A 22,494-nucleotide genomic window follows, 5' to 3' on the forward strand; every position below is an offset into this window, starting at 1 on the left:
CATAGCTTTCAGCTCCAGCAGCAGCACCTTATTTCAGTTCTCCTCAGTCTCCCACACAACTACAATGAGCAAATCATCCTATGGAAGAAAGCAAATTATCGACTTGGCATCCTCTAAACAAACGTATCCCTGATAAGACAATTTATAAGGATTTTCTTGGTTAACTAACTTGAAAAACCCACAATATAACTATTTAAAATAATAATAATAACATCAGTGCCAGTAATATCAATAACATTTTTCTCCAGAGCTCCCCCTTTTAATGTACAAAAAAGAGGCACTGCCTGTAAGCAGACAGCAATGTTAGTTTGTATAACACTTAGGCCGTTCCTCTGCATTAGGAAAATACTATCTTTTCACAATTTTCCTTAATACCTCAGGAGAGTGAATTGAATAGTGGAAAGGCAGCTTATCCAACGCAACAGGAAGACAATAATGTCCAGTTTGAAGACGATCATTTAATAGAATTGGCAGCCACTGAAAGAAACAAAGAGAAAACACAGCAATATTCATGACTATATATGATTAGGAATATTTATTTAATTTGTTAAGTAGTCAACAAATGAGATATTGACCCAACTTTCTCTAGTCTAACCCATTCAACAGTAATTTCTTTCCATTTTACATTCTTTGATAGCTACTGTAGAAAAATGTACAAGACTGCTTTACAAACCATACTTTTTGAAGAAAACAAACACAGAGCTTTCCATGTGTGATATATATTTTTCTAATAAATTGTACCAGAAGGATTCATTAGAGTCCATGTTTTTACTTAAAAAATCGCATATCTTGAATAGACTGATCCTTGGCTTTGAAGCATACCAACGTAGTTAAAGTTTTGCTAAGGATAAACTGAACATCTTGGTTGTTGTCACCACAAGGATTAAGGCCAGAATAACTCACGATAACTCTTTTTTGATATTTGTACACATGTAATTTTTCTCTAAAGAGGTTGTACATTTGCATATCACAGAATCATAGAATGGTTTGGGTTGGGAGGGACAACAAAGAACAGAGTCCAACCCCCCTGCAGTGAGCAGGGATATCTTCAACTAGATCAGGTTGCTCAAGGCCCCACCCAACCTGACACTGAATGTTTCCAGGAACAAGGCATCTACCACCTCCCTGGGCAACCTGTTATCACAGGGCAGACACATTTTGTATTTAGGTGAGTAGAAGCTTGAAAATTCGGTCCTTAACTCTGTCAAGTCTTGCTCCTGAACTACAAACTAAATTACTTTTTACCAGTCCCATTGACATTGATGGCACTGTGTCTGCCTGTAAAAGAAAGCCCATTTGAAAGGTTTTTTCAGTACTAGGATCAAAACCAAATACAAACTTCACAGGAGAAACACATGGAAAGCATTTGCTTGGCCCACAGCTCAATTACTGATTATAACACTATGCTATTTTTACATCGGAAGAATTATCACCATCTGTGCTTTCTTCTCATTTTAAAATCTCTCCAGTTAAATATACCAACTGATAAAGGTAAAGGTCAAAGAGACTATGCTGTAATATGTATTTCTTAAGCTAAAACATGCTAGACAATGAACGCAAAAGAACGACAGTTTACCTTCTACATTCTTTCCTGTTTTTAATTTTGATGTGGGTAAAAGACACTTTAGAACATGAACGATATGCCATATAAAACCTAGCTGAAAACATTACACTAGTTGTTACCTCATGTATGAAAATGTTATTATAATTGCATATGGTTTAGCTTTTTTTTAATTAAGTAGAATCTAACAGAATTAGGTGATATGCTATAAAGCGTTTTTGTTGCAAATACTAGGTGCATACTTCAGTTGTGTCACATGAATTCATCAACTACAAAGACACTTAACAATGTAAAATTACAGGACAAGGATGTAACATAGCACAGGTCGCATCTGATTTCTATGAATTAATATCTTCTACTGTCTTTGACATATTACTGTAATCAGAAAAAGTTACAATGAGTTTTTGACAAAGAAATAGTCTGTTTGCATGGGATGTAGATACATATACACACACACACACACACACTCTCTTACAGATCACAGGGAACTTACTGAATACCCAAGGAGGGTTTCCACAGATGCACCCTGCTTTGGCTGGCAGCTGATGTGATAGAACGTAAACAATAGATGGTGTTTCTCTGTGAGCTTTGCTGGCAGCTTAATTTTCACTTCTTCATAAAAGTCAGGGGATCTGTTTAAAGAAAATGCCAACCACATTTCCAAAATAAGTACAAGACAGAGCAGAAGGTAAATTTGCCAGTAGAGTTTTAGATGTTAGGGTTATAAAAACTCTCCAAATCCTGAAAACAGCCTAAGAGCTTGGTTAAACAAAGTACATGTATATACAGCTAGACTTATGAACTATCTACAGCTTTGAATCAGGAAGAGCACTGTCTGTATCAGATGGAATGTTTCGGCTTTCAACAATCTCTACACTTTAAAAATATTTCAATCTTAATTTTGTGTTCCAGCGTATTTCTTGTGTAAATATTAAATCTTGAGTCCACATTCATGCCCTTCAGCTCTTTTGCATCTGTGAATTCATCAAAGTGAATGCTGTTACGAAGTTATGCTGCTGCTTCCTGTTCCTTAACCTTCACATTAGCAATGTTCTCAACTGACCTCTGAAAATCTCCAAACAAGAAAAGCAATGATCATCTGTGAAATGGTCACTTATGACAATGCAATCCAAATTAGATATGACAAATCCACATAAAATGTAGATGTTTAAAATGTATTAGTACCAGCAGTCTTTGATGAACTAAGAATTAGGTAAAGAGGTCATGATTAATACTTCTCAAGTAATGCAAATAGTAACAATACTTACTTATTATGATATGTGACAGCTGTGTATATTTCTTGCACGAATTCTGGACCTGAAGATTTCCCAAAAATTACCTACATTAAAAAGAAAAAGAAATTAACAGCAGTCAAGTGTAAAGCATTTAGCTGCCACCAACTTATGTAAGTTTTAAGATAGTATCTGAAGGCTAAAAATGACTCTTCAATTTTATCTCAGCAGGTTGACACAAATGTTTTATTATCAAGCATCTTCCCCATACACTATTCAGGGTAAAACACCAGGAAAATGGAGTGGAGATCATTTCCGGAGCTACTTACTACCTCACATCACATTCACCAGTCTAAAAAGTTAGGAATTGCAGGAATAAAGTTATGGTAAGTCTCTTATGCTCTGTCACGCTGCATTTAACTAAATGCTTGAAAGTTAAATTATTTTTAGAAGTTTGTTCTTCAGTTGTATCCTGCTCATTTAGGGTGAGATCCATTTCACTTTATCTTAGATGTCCAAAGTTCCTTTACAATCAATGAAGACAGGTATTTTTTTGCACTTGATTTGCTTCCCTCATTTCAGACACAGCTTTATGGTAAGGTCCTTGAATCCACTAACTTTAAAGGGAACCCTGAGAGATGACAAGGATATCTCTGCAGCACAAGTATTGAGATGAAGTGCCCTCACAGTGGATAGGGATGCCAGATGAACTGTGTCTGTCCTAAGCATTTGCCAAAATGTAATTGCAATAAGCAAAGTTTAAGGAAACCAAAAATGCAGTATTGTGTAACAGTGTTACACTCACATTGCACAGCTCTGGAAGAAACGTGTTCTGGGAAAGTACTGTGCTGATGCTCTGATTTCACTGCACTGCACTGCACAGTGTCAGCACACTGATAAAGGCTGGTCAGGCGTCAGTCCGAACTCCAACATATTGTTGGATTAAAGTTCCTCAAAGTAATAGTTCCATCCATTCCCTCCCTTCCTGTAGCACACAAAATCACAAAAGATTTTATCCCATGTCATTCTCAAATAGCCAACTATATTCTCTGAAAATCTCCCCAAAAATCAAGTTGAAGCGGACATCTGGGTTAGAATACTTAAAAATAAACATGTGAAACTTGGTAAAGGGGAAGAGAGGGTCTTCTAATGACAAATGCTGAATAACCTTAACAAAGACAGTGTGGCCGTCTCTCCTAGTAGTATACGCTTACGTCCTAACGTACAGGCATTTCAGACACTGAAAACTCTACCTACACTGCATTATTGTGCACCTGTTCAGATTCATACAATGAAGATTCCAGCTTCTACCTTCCAGTGTTACACATCAGTATTTGTGTACGCAGAGTTTATATGGAGGTGTTACACTGGAAGTCAGACTACATAATTTTTTAAAGGTCTCTGAAGCTCCGTGAATTTTACCATTAGAGTTTCCTACACAGCACTGATTTAATACGATGTCACTCTTCTGTAAATAAGGTAGGAAGACTTCGATAAAAGCAGTAGTATGCCTCTGTTCCACACAAGCACCAACTCTTCCCTGTTGTGAGTAAGGACTACAGCTCTGCTTTCTGATGAGAATGACAAGCTTCACAGGCTCTCTGATGTTAGGCTTCCTAAGGTCCCCTTAGAATCATAGAATTGTTTCGTTGGAAAAGACATGTGAGATCATCAAGTCCAACCAAACCTGCCCACTCCCATACTATGTAGCTGAGCACCTTCTCTACCTGTCTTCTAAATATCTTCAGGGATGGTGACTCAGCCACTTCCCTGGGTGGCCTGTTCTAGTGCCCAATAACCCTTTATGGTGAAGAAATTTTTCCTGATATCTAACCCGAACCAGCCCTGGTGTAACTGGAGGCCATTCCCTCTCATCCTGTCACTTACTACTTGGGCAACACCCACCTCACTACAACCTCCTTTCATGTAGTTATAGACATCTCCCCTCAGGGTCCTTTCCTCCAGACTAAACAATTACTGTTCCGTCACCAGCCTCTCATAAAACTTGTTCTCTAGTGCCTTCACCAGCTTCATTGCTGTTCTCTGGACACGGTCCAGCAACTCATGTCCTTCTTGTAGTGAGAGACCCAAAACTGAACACAGGATTCATGGTGTGGCCTCACTAGGTCTGAGTACAGGGGTACAAGCCCTTCCCTGGTCCTGCTGCCATGCTGTTTCTGATAAAAGCCAAGATGCCATTGGCCTTCTTGGCTACCTGGGCACACTGGTGGCTCATATTCAGCTGGCTGTCAACGAACACCTCCAGGTCCTGGTCTGGCAGCTTTCCAGCCACTCTTCTCTAGTCCTGTAGTGTTGCATTGAGTTGTTGTGTCCCAAGTGCAGGACCTGGCACTTGCCCTTGTTGGACCTCGTGCCATTGGTTGCAACCCATTGATCCAAGCTGTCCCAATCCTTCTGTAAAGCCTCCCTACCCTCAAGCAGATCAACACTTCCTCCCAGCTTAGTGTCATCTGCAAACCTAGTGAGGGTACACTCAATCCCTTCATCCAGATGACTGATAAAGATCTTTGACAGGACTGAACCCAGCACTGAGCCCAGGGGAACACCATTTGCGACCAGCCTCTAAATGGATTTAACTCCATTTACGTCCACTCTCTGGGCCCAGCCGTCCAGCCAGTTTTTTACCCAGCAGAGGGTGCACCTGTCCAGGCCACTGACAGCCAGTTTTTCAATCAGAATACTGTGAGAAACAGTGTAAAAGGCTTTACTGGAGCCCAGGTACACTACATCCACAGTCTTTCCCTTGTGCACTGAGTGGGTAACGTCACAGAAGGAGATCAGGTTAGTTTGGTAGGACTTGCCTTTCATAAACTCATGCTGACTGGGCCTGTTCACCTGGTTGTCCCATGTGTGCTGTCATAGCACTCAAGATGATCTGCCCCATGACCTTCTCTATCAACGAGGTCAGACTGACATGCCTGTAGTTCCCTGGATCCTTCCTCCAGGCCTTCTTCTAAATGGGCATAATGTTTGCCAACCTCCAGTCAAGAACTTCCCCAGCCAGTCAGGACTTCTGGTAGAGGATGGAAAGGGGTTTGGTGACCTCTGCCACCTCCCTTAATACCCTTCGGTGAATCCCATCTGGCACGATAGACTTGCGAATGTCTAATTGAGTAGTTCTCTAACCATCTCCTCTTGGATCATGGGATCTATCACCACTATAAACTGTGGTGATGGAATGTAAACAACAGGTTACCTCTTCAGAATGTAACCAAAAGCCTGCTAAGAAATCTCAGCATTTATTACCGGCATTGCACAGGATGGGTCTTCCCCACACATAAACTGGATCTTGATGGTAATGTTTCTTGCAGAAGCTGGTCGATTAGCAAAATTCAGCCTCTGCGGGTAAACATAGAGGAGATTTCTGGAAGAAAGGAAATAATTAAATAGGTAAATGGCAAGCATTTGTATTTCAAAATGAAGTGCACAAACCCACATTTTGCTGATTCCTCTCCCTGTCCTTCAATTCTACCTAGACAGTGAAAGTTTTGTCAGAACTCCACTGCCAAAGTCATAATGAATTGTTAAGTTCTTGTTGTGACACATAGAACCTTCTATATTTGAGATTTCTCATACAGTAAGTTATGTCTTTGAGAAGGCAGTCTTTCTATCTCTTTTATTTTTGTAAATATTTATTTCCCAGTTACAAACGTATGAATATCTTTGCTTGATGTAATGAAAAGCAGGAATCTCTCCAGAAAGCAGCTCCCTTCTCAGCTGTAAAGAATCAGATTTTGGAAGAGGTAAGAAATCACTTAGATGTGATAAAAATACGCAAATCAGCAAATAAAGCCAACAACTGAAGTTTGTACATTCCTAGCTTATCACAATAAAACGGCATACATCTTTAGATTGTGAAAATCAAAATGCAGTTATCAATGAACTCAAGCAAACACAAACAAGAAACTGTTGAACTATAATTTTAAAAACTGACATTTTTGATAATGAACATGAATAATGCTTTAACATACAACGTACTTTGCTGTTTGCTATATTCTACATGGATAGATCACTAAACTTAAAAAGCAACTTTAATTTCTGCAGGGAACTTGGCAGCACAGATGACCATCCAAGTTCAAAATGCAACAATTCTAGTAAAAAGAGTCAAAATGCTACTAGAAAGCTTTTTTTTCCAGTGAAGTCTATGGCAAGTCTGAGATTTCAGTTAGATCTGGATTACACACACTGTAGCATCACAATTATGTCTGCTTAATGTCTCATTTTCCCATGCAGGATTCTCACTGTTTGTCCTCTGAGTGTAAGTAGTACGACTAGTGTTGGTGAAAGCATGCTGGCTTCTAATGAGAAACAAAGAGAACTATTCATGGGCTTTCACATTTTCTTGTTGTCCACGACCGTCAGAGGCTACACAAAAGTTCACCCTGTCCTTATCACAGATACCGCTTGAGCACCTCTATCAGATGAGAGTGTGGAGCAGCTTGGGAGAATGTTGTCATTGAGTCAGATAGTCCATCTTCTGTTTTTTGTATCCCAAGACCTGGAAAACTGTAACTGATTCTCCTTATTGCCATATGTCACAATGTGACAATACTCTTCAACTACACAGTCCAGTTGCTAACCAACACATGCTACATGGGCCACGGCATGCCTTAGCACACAAACTAGCACGTAACTTGACTTTCCCTTTGTTTAGAATAGTATTCCTGTCTGCCACACTAACTGTACCTCATTACCTCTTTAAACACAACCTCTTCTCTGCCAAATTCTCTCCAAGATGGTACTAGGAAAAGCTAAGTGAAAGAGAGAAATATATTGGTAACCTCCACTGAGTTATGCCTGGGGGAATGACATATTAAATGAAGGATATTATCAATATTACAACTGCCAGAAGTGAAGAAATGCATGTAGGGGAGTCCATATAATCCAGTCATTGCTTTATTAATCTGCAGCCCAGCAGAAGATGTCACAAATCTGTATAATGTCCTTGAGCACTGGATTTTACATTTAGATGTGACTTGAGATGAAAGATTTGTAAAATCACAGAGAGCTCTCTGCTGACTACACAGCCGAGGAAGCATTATTCCAGTGAGTATTGTACCGAAGAGCTAAAGCTTGTGCCACTTATGCTCAAGCAGTTTTAGGGATCTTGCTTACATGTGTATTAAACCCACCAGTACTGATGAAGAACAGAGGCAAATGCTGACTCTGGGTATCCTGCAGAGATGAAAGTGATGACTGATTTTTTAAAGTATGAATGTGGGGAGATGATAAAAAGAGGTTCCTTCACACAGGCATGAATTGTAGACCTATTGCTGACAACTGCATAAGTGCTGCTACTTGCCAGCATCCGTACCCTCCAAAAGCCTGAGAGGAAGCAATGACAAGAAGCATTTCCCCAGGGCAGAGGTGTCGGAGCAGCACATACTGCCATCTTTTAAATAATGGGACAGCTATGAATGCCCATAAGGATGTGATGAGCTCAAGGAGGCATTGTGTCTCCCTTGAGGATCTGCACTGAGCAGAAATATTCAACCAACATGCTACAGTAATTTCTTCTGGACAGTGTGACTAAATTTCTCCTCTCGCTCCCCCAAGAGGAAGTGCAGGGCTCTCCCTCCAGATATAGTCAGATGTGCTTACAAAAAGCAAAAGAGCTACAGGAGTCAGTATGAGTCTACAAAAAAACATGGCTGAGCTCTCAACTTCACTGAGACCAGAGCACCACAGTAACGGGTGAGGCAGGACAACTTCTCTGGGATGGAGGGATTTGCAGGCTTGGAAAAGAATGTTTTGGTCCTAAGACTCCTGGCTGGGAGCTCTTTACAAAAAGACAATATAAAAGGACCTGATTAGCTAATCAGGTGTGGTATCAGTGATCACAGTAGTTTCATGTTTCTTAAGATACTCATGCAAGATGAAAACATAAGCCACTGTCTGCTGAAGTAGAGCTACAGCAAAACCAAATAAATAAAGAAGATGCTTTAATTCAAAACCATCTGGAAAAGTAGGCCCCACACCCTACTTACTTACATCTACTGTGTTTTTAGTTATAGCTTCTTTCTTGAGAGGAAGGTGAGCATTCAGTCTTATTCTGACTGCTAATGATAATGATTAAGGAGCAATCCAGCTTTTCTGAGAAGCCACTGTGCTAGATAATGAAGTGCTTTTATCTCTACATCCCAGAGGAAAAGCAATAGTGATACCCTTTGCAAGGCAGGGAAAAAGAAGTCAGAAAATATTGGCCTCAAGTTTGGGGAATTAAACCACAGCAAAAATGCCCAGCATTGTTTGAACATAGTGCATAAACAGTAGTCTAAAACTTTTAACATTCTTGCACAGTAGGTATCTTTCTGTGGACGCAAATGTGCATTTGGAGAATATGAGATACAATCAGTAAGCCAAGGTTTTGCAGAAAGACAGTGGCAGAAATGGAACTGGATTTAAGAACTGTCATCCAGTTCCATATTCCTTGTACTTTAGGAATCTGCTCGAACTGAGATACCTACACGTTAATTTCAATCTTTAATTCCTACATGTCCCTTGGAAGACTTAATTTAGCTTCTTGCAAAAGAGAAGAGAACTAGCTTATTTGGTATACATTATAAATTATTTGCATTTGCTTTGAACATTTCTTTAAAGGCTTTGCTTTCATCTGGAAGTTTAGGCAAATCCATATTTTATTTCTCAGCTATTACACAGAGATCACCATGCAGAGTGATCACAGCCGGGGGAGACAAGGAGGGGGTGGTGCCCTGTATGTCGATGACTAGCTGTAGTGCATGGATAAGGAGCCAATTGAGAGCTTATGGATCAGGATTAAAGGGAGGGCAGGGTCAGGTGACATTATAGTGGGGATCTGCTACAGGCCACCAGGAAGAGAGAGCGGATGAAGCCCTCTATAGACAGATAGGTGTTCACAAGCCCTGGTCCTCATGAGGTACTTTAACCACCCCGATATCTGCTGGTGAGACAACACAGTAGGGCATAAGCAATCCAGGAGATTCCTGGCATGCATTGATGATAACTTCCTTCTCCAAGTGACAGAAAAGCCAATGAGGAGAGGTGCTACGCTGGACCCTGTTCTCACCAACAAGAAAGCGTTGGTGGTGAATGGGAAGCTCAAGGGAAGCCTTGGCTGCAGCGACCATGAAATAGTGGAGCTCAAGATCCTTAGGGCAGCAAGGAGAGTGTGCAGCAAACTCACTATCCTGGACTTCAAGAGAGCAGACTTTGGCCTCTTTAGGGAATCTGCTTGGTAGAGTACCATGTGATAAAGCCCCAAAGGGGACAGGGGTCCAAGTAAGCTGGTTAATATTCAAAGATCACCTCCTCCAAATTCAGAAGCAATGTATTCCAACAAAGAAGAAGGAGGCCTGTGTGAATCAATAAGGAACTCCTGGGCAAACTTAAACTCAAAAAGCAAGCCTACAGAGATTGGAAGCAAGGGCAGGTAGCCTGGGAGGAATAGAGAGAAATTGTCTGAGCAGCCAGGAATCAGGTTAAGAAAGCTAAAGCCCAGATAGAATTAAATCTGGCCAACGATTTCAAGGAAAAATAGAAAAGCTTCTATGGGTATGACAATGATAAAAGTAAGACTAGGGATAATGTGGACCCTCGCCAGAAGGAAACAGTAGACTTGGTTACCCAAGATGTGGAGAAAACTGGTGTACTTAATGACTTTTTTGCCTCATTCTTCATTGGAAAGGGCTCAAGCCACACTGCCCAAGTCACAGAAGGCAAAAGCAGGGACTGGGAGAGCAAAGAACTGCCTGCTGCTGAGACAGCATAATAGATGCTGAGGAAAGAATACTGCTCTTCAGAAAAAGCAGGCAGACATTTTCAGTGGGAGGAAGTCACGTGCACTGAGGAGCAGAATAGATCAGGACCCACTCATATTTCTGCCTGAAACTGTAATAGCTAGCTTAAGCTTCTTCCTTCACCTGTGCACAACAGTGCAATACTAATGTCTACTTCGTTTACTCTGAAAACCAACTTAGAAGTGCTAGCACCTCTGACAGGCACAAAACTAGCACCCTGCAGAAGGCGTACAGGGCAATCATGCTTCTTCCAGATCAAATGGCAGAGAGACAGTAAGGAGTAGACAACACTGTCACAGCAGTAACAGTAATAACAGATCATTACACACCAATAGCATTATATACCAATAACAAAAAAAAATAGTCAAGGATGGGGTAGAATAATTACCCCCAAAGCAGAAGGCCTCCAGATCACACTGCAGATTATAGTCAGTCTAAGCAGTGCCAAGTGGTTTGCAGTTAAATGAAACAAACAGCAAAGGGTACATTTTTTCCCCTAGTCTTCAACCCCCCTCAAGCATTAGTCATTTCCCTTATCAAAGACAGGACTTCCTGTGCCTGTTTAAGCTGAGTGACTGCTGAAGAAATGGGACAAATCCCTTTTCCTCAGCATCAACATTTCATAGTGGCAGTAAGCAGGATATATTTAATGAGAAAATAAAATGATAAACTAACTTTAAATTATATGTTACCAATTAAAAACAGAAGACTACTGAAAGAAATAAATCTTGGAACGTTTTGACATTTTCAGGGAATTAATTTTATTAAGGATATGTAGGTACATGCAAAGAAATGAAGTGCTCATTTTCACAGTGTACAAAGAAAGTGGGCTGGCTGATCTCCCTGGCATAAATCAGAAATAGCATCATTTAAAATAATGGCACTACATTAGCAAAAAAAATATTAAGACCTAAGTTCACAGACTACAACAGAAGACTGCTTCTCCCATCACAAAGGAAAATGATATTATTTTAAAAAATCAGAACACTTTATTCCTCTGAAATATCTTACACTGAAAAAAAAACCCAAATGAGTAAACAAAATCTTTGCATGTCTTGTTAAGCATTCAGGAGGAAAACTGAAGCTATATGTTTCATTATTAATTGCCTTGACACATGTACAGGTATTATTATGCCAATAAGATCTTACTAGCCCCTATTTTTATAAGTTTTCCTTTATCCGTTATTCAAGTACGTATCTATATATGTAACCTCCCTACACTCTTGGTAACATTAATAGAAAGCAGGTATTTTATAATTTTTTTTCTTTTAATTTATAAATATATATAACTGGTAAAAACATGGTTTGCAGACTTACAATCAAATGTTAGCAAACATTAAATGACCTGTAAACACACTAGCAGGCCATGACACTCAATTATGAGTGAATGCTAACACATTGCTTGATTAGGACAAGCATGTTCTACTTTGCAGATAAGAGGGAAACGAATAAAGTAACACAAAACACAATATCTGGCTCTGTTAATATTCAGAGTAACTTTCCATAGGTTAGTTTAATCTTAGGCTCAAACCAGTTCTCACCATGCAGAGAACTAAGCAGGGAGAATTACATGAAAGTTAAATTAAGCGAAAGGTAGAAAGGTTCTACAGAGGGACGTGGACAAGCTGGATTGATGGGTCGAGGCCAGCTGTAGGAGGTTCAAGAAGACTGGGTGCTGGGTCCTGCACTTGGGTCACAACAACCCCATGCAAGAGTACAGACTTGCTAAGAGTGGCTGGAAAGCTGCCTGGAAGAGAAGAAACTGAGGGTGTTTGTTGTCAGCTGGCTGAACGTGAACCTGCAGTAGCCAAGAAGGACAACTGGCTTGTCTCAGTAACAGTGTGGCCAGCAGGACTAAGGAAGTGACTTTGCCTCTATATCTCAGCCCTAGTGAGGCCACACCTTGAATCTTGTGTTCAGTTTTGGGCCCCTCAGTATACTAACAAAAACATTGAGGTGCTGAGGTGTGGCAGAGAAGAGCAACAAAGCTGGTAAAGGGTCTAGAGCACAAGTCTTAGGAAGGAACTGGAGTTGTTTAGTCTGAGGCTGAGGGGAGACCTCATTGCTCTCTACAACTACCTGAAAGGAGGTGGTGGTAAGGTGCTAGTAAAGGTAATAAAAACTAACTGTATTTGGGGTTTATCTGGGTATTGAGTCTACAGCGTAACATTACTTATGGCATGTCAGTTGTGTTATTATCGATTGACTAATGAAGGTAAAAATTAATGAAGGGAACTATTCTTCACAGGTATCCTCTCCATTACAAGTTAGACTGGACAGATCCTTTTGTTACGACTTCTATTTAGGGTGAAAATCAAAACAGAGCCCAAAAAGCCCGAAGAGATTAATCATGCTGGTTGTGAACTCTAGATCAAAGAGTCTAACTGTTGAGCTACAGCAAGCATTTCTTCTAGTGAGGGCGTACGTATGCAATACAGACACCCCAGCAACTGAAGGATAATGTGCAGACACCCAGCCTTGCTGCAGGTGATGCATAAATTAATGTTCAGCGTGGTGTCTTTGATATTCATGATGTCTGGCTGCAGAAGTTTACCTTAGTGAGAACTACAGAGAATACTCTGTGCAGACTCAATTATCTAGCTCAGCAACACAGCGGTTGCTAATGCTTTTCATTTTCAAAAGCAGATCTTTAGACACTATGAGGCTGCACACTGCAGTTGATATATGTTATTCCTTATTGGAGCCAGATAATAAATAGGAAAGATGAATTCTGTCTTATTTTTCCAAATGAGCTCATGTTTACCTACCTCTGCGCTTTCAATTGTCTACAACTACTTCCCTTATAGAAATGTCTGCATATTCCTCTTAAAAACTGGGGGGAAGCGGGGAAAGACATTCACTTCTATCTTTGATAGACACATAAGATCTAAATACTCCACATTTTAGCACTCTGGTGCCAAGAGTGCAAAGAAACTGTTGTTAGGAGTTTGAATATCAGATTCACAGCACATCCAAGGAATAACTCCTCCAAAACTTCTAATGAGGCTCTATCCAAACTGGCTTACTTACTCACTTCCCTTCTAACACCACACTGCAAACTGTTACTGTAAGATAAGATGGTACTTCCTCTTTTTGCTGTCCTTAAAAGCTGAGACCCAAATCCAGGTACCACGAACAGCCTCACTGGCTCTCCAGTTTCCTATGAAAGTGTGTAGCATCTCCCCGGGATAATACAGCAGCCTTGTACTTCTAAGTTGTACTGGACAAGTCTTGCCCTCCCCTTCACTCCTCTTGGGTGGGATCAGGTGAGTGGGTGGAAGAGCTGCCTCTTTTCTAATCTATCCTGCAAGAACTAAATAAGCTTTATATCCCTTTACTCAGCTTCTTCATTATGTGCTTCCTTAATGATAGCCACATCTTCACCACTGATGCAACTCAGTACCTAGCTACTGCTCTAGGCATCAGAAAAGCCCCATAGCATCAATCACTGTTTCAGGAAGCATTCTGCTTTACTTCCACGCTTTCCCTAACGCAATAGCCACATGAAAGCTAGTATTTCTGTATTTGTAATATTGAGATACGTCTGATTGGAATTCTTGCTGGTTAGCCACTACCACTATCACTGCTCACTAGCATTACTACGCTGCACAAAGATGTGGAAGCACATTCTTTTGATACTCCATTCTTCTTGGAGACTCAAATGTGCCAAAACACTAAGGAACTACGGGAATTGCTCAGTTATATGCTACTGAACACTGTGGTCTCCTTAAGACAACCATAACAAAACAGACTTAAGGAAAGAAAGGACATAGCCTAGAGTCCCTGTTCATGCTGAAAAAGTACAGAACATGTTACTTCCACAAATGCTCAAATGACTCAAATTAACAGCAGAAACCACCCACCACAAACACTTACAAAAACTGTTAAAAATTATAAGATCTACTGGGGAAAAAAGACACAGAGAGAAAAAATATACATATATATACATGCCAAGTCAATGAGAGCTGTTAGGGATTTTTTTGGGGCATTTTAGAAAAATTTTCAAAGGACCACATAATCAGACCAGTAAATACACCAGAGAGCATCCTGAAGGTGTTTTATCTTGTAACGACAAGTAAGATTAAATAGTCAACCTAACGCACCATCTTTATAAATTCTAAAAATACTTTTATTTTCTATTTCTGGAAAAAATATACCTAAATCACAATTACTTTTTAAAATGGATCTAAGAACTTATAAAGTACATATTATTTCTTACCGATAAATAGTATGGGGAACATACACTTCTCTAATTGGGAATTCCAATATCTCTTTGTGAGGACGATTACGGTTTTCGGGAAATGGCTTCACTGGTAGTAATTCGGGGGTCAGACAATAACAAAGGTTTTCTGGAGCTGGGGAAATATCCAGTTTCAGTGTTCCTTTAAAAAAAAACCCACAAAATTTCAGGAAAAATAAAATATAACCAACGCATTAAAAAAACCCTCCAAAATTAAAACAATATATGAGGTTACACAGGAACAGTGCAGAAATAAGAACAGGTTCTTTGGCTTGAAGGCTGCATAAGAATGAAAGCGTAGGGGTAGAAAGATATACAAGAAGTAACCTACACATATCCCTACATATTAGTCCAGCATCAAGTGCTTTATGTCCACTCTGTGCTATTTCAAGGAAGGAAGGAAGGAAGGAAGGAAGGAAGGAAGGAAGGAAGGAAGGAAGGAAGGAAGGAAGGAAGGAAGGAAGGAAGGAAGGAAGAAAGGAAGGAAGGAAGAAATATTATATGCTGGGCTGATGTTATAATACCTTTAACACACAAAAAATATAAAATTTCTCTGGGAGACAAAGGATAAAGGGGCTGCTGCCTAACACAGTTCTCTCTCACTGCCCCGACTCAGATTCTCCTCTGATTAATCTCTGCGAAAGTAGACAGCACCCACAAGGAAAACCACGCTTGCGGTGGTGAGTAGTTAAACAGTTAATACTGATAACCTTTACCCAAGTATAACTCAACTTTCAATTTAAATTCTCTGGTGTGATATATGAAAACCACTTGGGGAACTCAGACTTGTCATTTGTGGCAATCAGCAAAAAAGGCAAAACAGCATTGCACTTAGTTCATGTTTTTTAAAGTTCCTCTACAACCCAGAAGATCTTAAGCTGTAATTTATGGTCAGGTTTTTGACAGCAGCCAAACACCCTCTCTCTGCTTCTCTACTTTGTTAGCTTATACTGACCCAAATCCCCAAATAAGATGAAACGCGAAAACATTTTAATCTCCCAGTATAAAATATGACCCATTTAAAAACGTTGCCAGGAAATAGCAAGGATCTTAGATATCTGCTTTAAAGCACTATCTTCCAACAGTTTGAATAATAACAAAAGACATCCAATATATACACTTTAAATTAGGGAGGGAAGTAAATAATTTTAATATGTCAAGCTAAATAAAATCTCCATACTCCCTCACAGAGACAAAAAAATTCAAAAGCATTTGTGCTCAGGTAGACACTGGGAACCAAAGAAGTTCCAAACCAGCATATACCATAGACTTAAAGCCCAAGTTAATTATATTTTGGAGTCGGAATTTGAAGAACAAATTTGGGGAGAAAGGCATGTGTATCCTTTTACATCCAAAATGAATTAGGTACCTGGTAAAGTCTTAATTCTTCTCTGCAAGGAAGATGATCTTTTGAAATCAGCCAAAAATTTGAACAGATCTTCATCACTGAGCCTGTCTCCTTCCTACCAGGAAAAATAAAAAAATCATTACCTTTATTACAATACTCCATAACTTTGAGAAAAACTTCTGAATGAACCATGTCCTCAAGGCATGCAAAGCAAGTGGGTTCCTGCCTACTTGACAGCAGTTATCCTCTGTCCACACACAAATATAACTGATAAATTTTTCCAATACAGTTGGCATTACATAGATGAAAAATGTCTTGGGCAATCAGAAATAACAAGTATCCAGTACCTGTTTAAAGAAGGTGCTGAGGGTCAGACAGGTTGTTTTGAAGTTTGATACTGGATAGCTGTCCTCTGAGCTGAGACTTCTCTCAGAAAGTCTTCTTGCCTGCAGCAGTGTTGCCCTCTTGTCACTAGTGGATCCCTTCCCTTCAAAGGGAAAATAAATGAAACATCAAGTTGCTTAGTGTCACCTCAGTACAAAACCTATCAGAATACACAAGAAATCCACAACTTCCCAGCAACATCAGAGTTGGAATGCCAGGATACACCTAGTGAAGTGACATTACTTCCGATGCAGAGCACAAGCTTACTCACATTTTCAGTTCAGGGCTCATAAAGCACATGGGTCAACATTGACCAATGGCCCATTACACTCCAGAAACAGAGATGATTTGCATTTTGATAGCCCTGTATTACAAACAAACTCCATATGGAAAAGGGAGTTTTACTTCTCCAAAGCCAGTGTTCAATGAAAATTGGGCCTAAATTATAGAATAATATTTAGCATAAATAAAAGTAAATATGCAGAGATTAAACAGTAAGCATATTAAGTAGCCTTCCAAAAAGGAAGGCTAAGAAGATATGACTTGGAATATGTTGTTCACTCTTGATGCCAGAGTGAATGACATTGTTTCCCATTTACAGTCCTACTGAAGAGTTGCTTTGCATTAGTTAGAAAAGTTAAGACAATTACCATTCAAACCTTCGGCCTCAGGTATTTCTCGTTCAAGCGTTGAAAGGCTGAAGAAATTAGTTAGGCTTATGGGTATCCAGGCAAATGGCATTCTGTATTTCCCCAATCGCTGACAAAAGGATTCAGCTTGGGCTTTCAGTTTTTCAATCTTTTCTTTTGTCTAAGACAAAGAAAATAATGACTGTTTAAAAAGCAATTAGTTACTTTACTGCTACTACAGACAAAAAATGGAAATTACAGTTTAGTAAATAATCTATAATGTTATCTCTCATGTTTTCTTGCTCCATCACTGTCAAGCTAATAGCTGTTTTGATTGGTACATTCACCTCTCCTTTCTTTTTAATGGTTCATTTTCGTTAGATTAGACGACACAGGTCTTATTGCAGTGACTCTCAAGCCCAGCATGAAACATTAGCAGGTTCTACTTCCTTCATCAGATAGGAAAACAATATTCTAAAGGTGAGAGATGTGTGGAAGTCCAGCAAACATTGTCAATCTGCCCCAGCAAGGTAAATGACCATGAATGCCTTGAACAGAGCTCAGGTTATCTATGGATGACAGCACTGAATTGGCCATGAGGATACTACAACAGGTTGTTCGCCCGTCCAAATCAATAACGTGTCTCTGAGGTACAAATGACTCTACATTGCACTGTTATCTCCTTTGCTCACCCCTATCTGCTTTGTGACTCAAGACTTTGCCAGTACCGATTTCCAAAATGGTTAGTAATGAAAGCGCATCTTGCCTTTTCATGACCACTTCCTGCCAGTAACAGATACCAGACTGCTTGCACCATGGATGCACCAACCAGCTTCCTTCCCAACGTTCTTCGGATTCTGTTCTGTTCCAAAGGGTTTGCTCTTTCTCCATTTCTTTTCCCTGTGCGTGCATTTTTTGATTTAAGCTCTTTATAGTTAACTTACCTTGCCAGCCTCACTTTCTTTAAGAACCATGTAGGGCTCTGCACAGTCTCCAATTTCTCCTTGCTGAAGCACTTTTTCTATCTACAAAAAACCATCAAAATAAGACACTTGCAAGAAAAAACATTACCCGTTACATGTTGCTTCTCTAGCAATACAAAAGAGCCTGCTGAAATGTGCAATATTTAATTCTTAAAAATGTCCTTATGGAGTAACTGATACTAAATCTTCTCCTAGTTTTCCATCTGGTTTGTTAGAAAGCGGGAAATATACACATGACAACACTGTCAATCCGGTATTACTGCATTTTCACTGAAATCAGGAAAATGAACACATTCCAAATGAAGTGGTTCACAGTAACTCAGTTTCAGAATTAAATAGACAACATGATGCAAAGTACACTAAACCAAAGCCAAAAACCCTCTACAGAAGGTAATTAATTTTTTTATAGATGGCTTATTTCACTTTTTTAAAATTTCTCTTAGGCAAAGACAGGCATTTGTAAATACTTGGCAGAACTAGAACACAGGTATCAATATAGCTTTTTAGTTTGGGATTGAATATACACCAATGAACACCTACATGTTCACTATCAAAAACTACTGCAATTCATCTCAGCTCAGGAAAATCACATTTGTTGGCTCCACAAACTCAGGCAATAGGCATAGCCAGGAACATGAAGAATGGTGTAAAGTAACACTACAACATACCTTTATGACTAGGTATATATCTGATGAAGGATAAGTGACAGAAAATACTGCTGATCTTGCCTGAGTAGACAAGTCAATGGAGGGTGTATGAGAACGCAGGAATCCTCTTAATGAATCAGGGTTGAGGTCACAATGAAAGTTTTCTGAGATCTTGAAAATAAAAAGAATTAAAATGCACTGTAAAGCAAAAATGCATAAAATCTTAAAATAAGTCAAAAGTCATAACTAGGACTACAAACTAAACAATTGCAATTGTGTGACTTGGACTGAATAAAAAGAACACTGGATCAGACTGCATGTGTGAAAAAGCTGCAGTTTTTTTCACTCTAGAGATAAAAATCCCAGCCAACTGAACAAAAATACCGTATGCACACTTACCTTTTTTCTTTCTTTTATATCATAGAGAGCTATGCATGCAAACAAAGGTTCAATCTCTATATCAAATCTGTTAAGGAAAGACACACAGGACACTGATTAACACCGCACTCTTATGACTCTGTGTAATAAAAAAATGAAAAGGCTATATTTCGACTGGTACTTTCATTATAAAATAAGGAGAAATATTTAGTTCCAGACCTCAGCTCTCTCAAAGCCTAGAGGGTTTTTTATTAGTCCATTTTATTAGATCATTTTAAGACGGAAAGAAGGAAAGTAAATTGCATGCAATGTGTTTTCTGAATTTGTAAGAAAGTTGGTCTTAGATACTAATTAAAAATGCTCCTACTTTTCTTGATTTTTTTCTCTATTTATCAAGTCCAGTAGTTTGTACGGAGACCTATCTAGTATATATTTATTGGAAATATATAATTTGGGCTTATTCCCAACTCCTTTCCACCCTGTCAATTTAAAGACTTCTGTAATGATGGACAGACATAGTAATCTGCTACACTAAGAAAGAACACCCAAGTATATAGACAGTTGCTGAACAGGACACCTGCAGTGGTGCAGCAGGGCTGGCAGCAGTACACTGGTATGAACTGAGAAGTAGCTAGCAGGGCTTATAAGAGTTACTTACTTCAGAGTCTGCAGCTTCACCAAAATCCTGTTGCCCAGATGCTCCTTTGGGCAGTCTGGCACTGGCCTTATCTCCACTGCATCTTCCTATCATGGAACAGTTATTCTAGTCATACTCAATTAAAACAACTGTAAATTTATATGCTTATACAAAATGTTTACATTAACCGGGGCACTGCTACAGACTAGTACCTTCCCTCACATCGTGGGCTTTTCACCTCTTCAGAGATTAAAGAAAATTGATTTATATTTCAGATTATATATGCTTCTGATCCCCATCTGGCATTTACACTGAATATTTACACTTATGGCCTCCAAGCAAGCTTTATGGTGAAGGGTAACACCCTGACACAACCATATCACTAACACAGGGCTTGACCCACAGCGAGTGAGGTGTAACAAGGCCTCAGTCAACACCATGAGTCTGAGGACAACCGTCTGAGTGCATATTCAAGATAGCTGACAGGAGCCCATAGAGACATGCCTTCACGCGTAATAACATAAGGGAGACATTTATCAAGGCCACAAACCCCGTTTTTCAACCGTGGTGCAGCTTTAACAGTAAACATGCTGGGACAGGCAGCTCGGGAAGGCTTGTGAGCCAGTCAGCCTTCAAACTCACCTCATCCATGGCAGGGTAGAGGGCAAGGAGCTCAGCGTGCCTGTTGGTGCGCCGCGCCTCCTCATTCTGCCTCTCAAACTCCTCCGCGCTGACATGCCGGAGCAGGTTTTCCAGGCGAGGGTCGGGCTGCAGGCTGCGCAGGTCGAAGTCAGAGGAGGCAAGGGGTGTCCTTGAGGCTTCCTCAGGGAGCACGTGGACATGTCGGGGCCCTGCCTGATGGAAAATAACGCAAAGTCAAGATGTGGCTTGGGCACTGCGGTGTCATGAAATGTCTCTTGTTTTTCTGGAGGAGAGGTCCTTAATGCCATCTCTGCGATTAGACCTAAGAGCAAGCATGGCTTTCTGCTCAGCACCATTACAGAGGTCCCAGGATGCTTCCTTTGAGGAAAGCTGGGATATTTGATCACTTTTCCCAAAGTGAAGAAAATTTACCTGAAAGTTTGCATCACCAGAATCCAACGTTTCTGATTCAAACGTTTGTTTTTGGAGTGTCTTGTGAAAATCTTTTCGGGATCCCTTGGTTTTCAGGCTACAATTATCTGAATTCCCTTGGTTCCTTCCACAGGGAAGACCGAGTAAGTCAGGGCAGCATGAGAAGGAGTTAAGGGAAGATAAAACAGAGAAGACAAATTTTAAAAAATACTAAGCAACTGAAAACATTGTTGTGCAAAAGTGCAGCGTAGCACAGCTTTTATAAAAAATGTGAAGTTTGACAATGTTTAATTCTTTATAAAAGGTTAACTCTACCGTGTACATTCAGAATGATTTTAAAAGGAGGAAAATTAAATAAGATCATTTTGCATGTGAGCATGAGACAGCAGCAAAACCTGACCTAGGTACAAATTCAGGTCTAAGCTCCTCATCAGACATGTTGATTATTTCTGTGACCTTAAGGACATGGATCAGGATGGCTGATCTCTTGGCTGGCTCTTTTCTCCTGCAACTATACATCAAAGGGCTTACTGTTCTCTTGTCCTGGATCTGCCTGGTATCTCAAACTAATTGCACCCACACATTTCAAACAGTGCCTGTTTTTGAAGACGGCCATTGCTATGGCACAATCTAACCCCTTCTGCTGGCAACTTCCCAAAATTTTGCAGCAAGGTACTAATTTCAAGTACATTTTTGTGGTAGATGGAAAAAACAGCAGTAACCCTGAAAAAAGAACCATACCAGACACATCCAGAGCTCTATTTCTTCCACTTTAGTATTCAGTTTGCAAAATCCTGTGATGGCCTATTTTGCAATCAGCCCCCTTGGTTACTGTATCCTGCTTAAACCATTTTCCTTTCCGTAACACCCCCAAAGCAATGTCTAAACATCTGAGTACTTTCATAAAGATGCCATGATAAGCAATTATTGATAAGGGAGACACTTTTTAATTACACTTTGGGAGTAACTGAATTATATGCTCTGTTGTGTTTTAATTTTAATTGTTCGCATTTTAATCGTTTACCAGTTCACTGCAAATGAAAACTGAAGTAATAAAAGAGACAATATCACTCTCCTTGGATGTGACCTTGTTTTAGAACCACCTTAATCATCCAGAATGAAAGACAGAAATTGTGCATGACCTTACTTTGAGACATTTCAGCATTCAGTAGAGGTTGTTGACTATTTTTTCACTACCTCTGGTGGAAAACAAATTATTAAGAGAGAGATCTACATGTCTGAGATTACACTTTCCCTGTGTTGTGCAAGCTACACTAGAGATGCCTTTCTCCTGAAGTACTCCTGGCATGTTTATTTATATCACTTATTTATTTTAAAAAGCACAGTAACAATTAAAACTTAAAAGAGGCAAATCCTGCTGTTAGCGCATATGTCAATGAATGGCCACACACCGAATTAAGAAAATAGGACAAGGACAGCAAACAAAGGACAATTGAAAGGAGAAACTGTCAGGTACAGGAACAAGCCTACCATTCAGCCTCTGGCAAAAAACACACGGACACCGCAGCTGTATCCATTCTCTCTATCACACACCTTTCTGTGCTGGGGCATGAGGACCACC

General features: G+C 39.8%; 1 protein-coding gene across 2 annotated transcripts in view; it reads right to left on the reverse strand.

Annotated features, from left to right (window-relative positions):
- DOCK8 (dedicator of cytokinesis 8) overlaps nt 1-22,494 on the reverse strand; it is a 91,030-nt gene that overhangs the window by 43,772 nt on the left and 24,764 nt on the right. For both annotated transcript variants that reach the window (XM_054055122.1, XM_054055123.1), the window contains 14 exons: nt 20,913-21,036; nt 20,481-20,693; nt 19,860-19,945; nt 19,223-19,289; nt 18,845-18,994; nt 18,138-18,218; nt 17,215-17,374; nt 16,528-16,667; nt 16,202-16,295; nt 14,812-14,974; nt 6,061-6,178; nt 2,830-2,900; nt 2,055-2,193; nt 376-477 (listed from right to left, as the gene is read on the reverse strand). In XM_054055122.1, the coding sequence (XP_053911097.1) occupies nt 376-477; nt 2,055-2,193; nt 2,830-2,900; nt 6,061-6,178; nt 14,812-14,974; nt 16,202-16,295; nt 16,528-16,667; nt 17,215-17,374; nt 18,138-18,218; nt 18,845-18,994; nt 19,223-19,289; nt 19,860-19,945; nt 20,481-20,693; nt 20,913-21,036 (1,708 nt within the window). The remainder of the gene's footprint in view (nt 1-375; nt 478-2,054; nt 2,194-2,829; nt 2,901-6,060; nt 6,179-14,811; nt 14,975-16,201; nt 16,296-16,527; nt 16,668-17,214; nt 17,375-18,137; nt 18,219-18,844; nt 18,995-19,222; nt 19,290-19,859; nt 19,946-20,480; nt 20,694-20,912; nt 21,037-22,494) is intronic.

Source organism: Cuculus canorus, chromosome Z (genome assembly GCF_017976375.1).
Source record: "Cuculus canorus isolate bCucCan1 chromosome Z, bCucCan1.pri, whole genome shotgun sequence".
Lineage (NCBI taxonomy): Eukaryota > Metazoa > Chordata > Aves > Cuculiformes > Cuculidae > Cuculus > Cuculus canorus.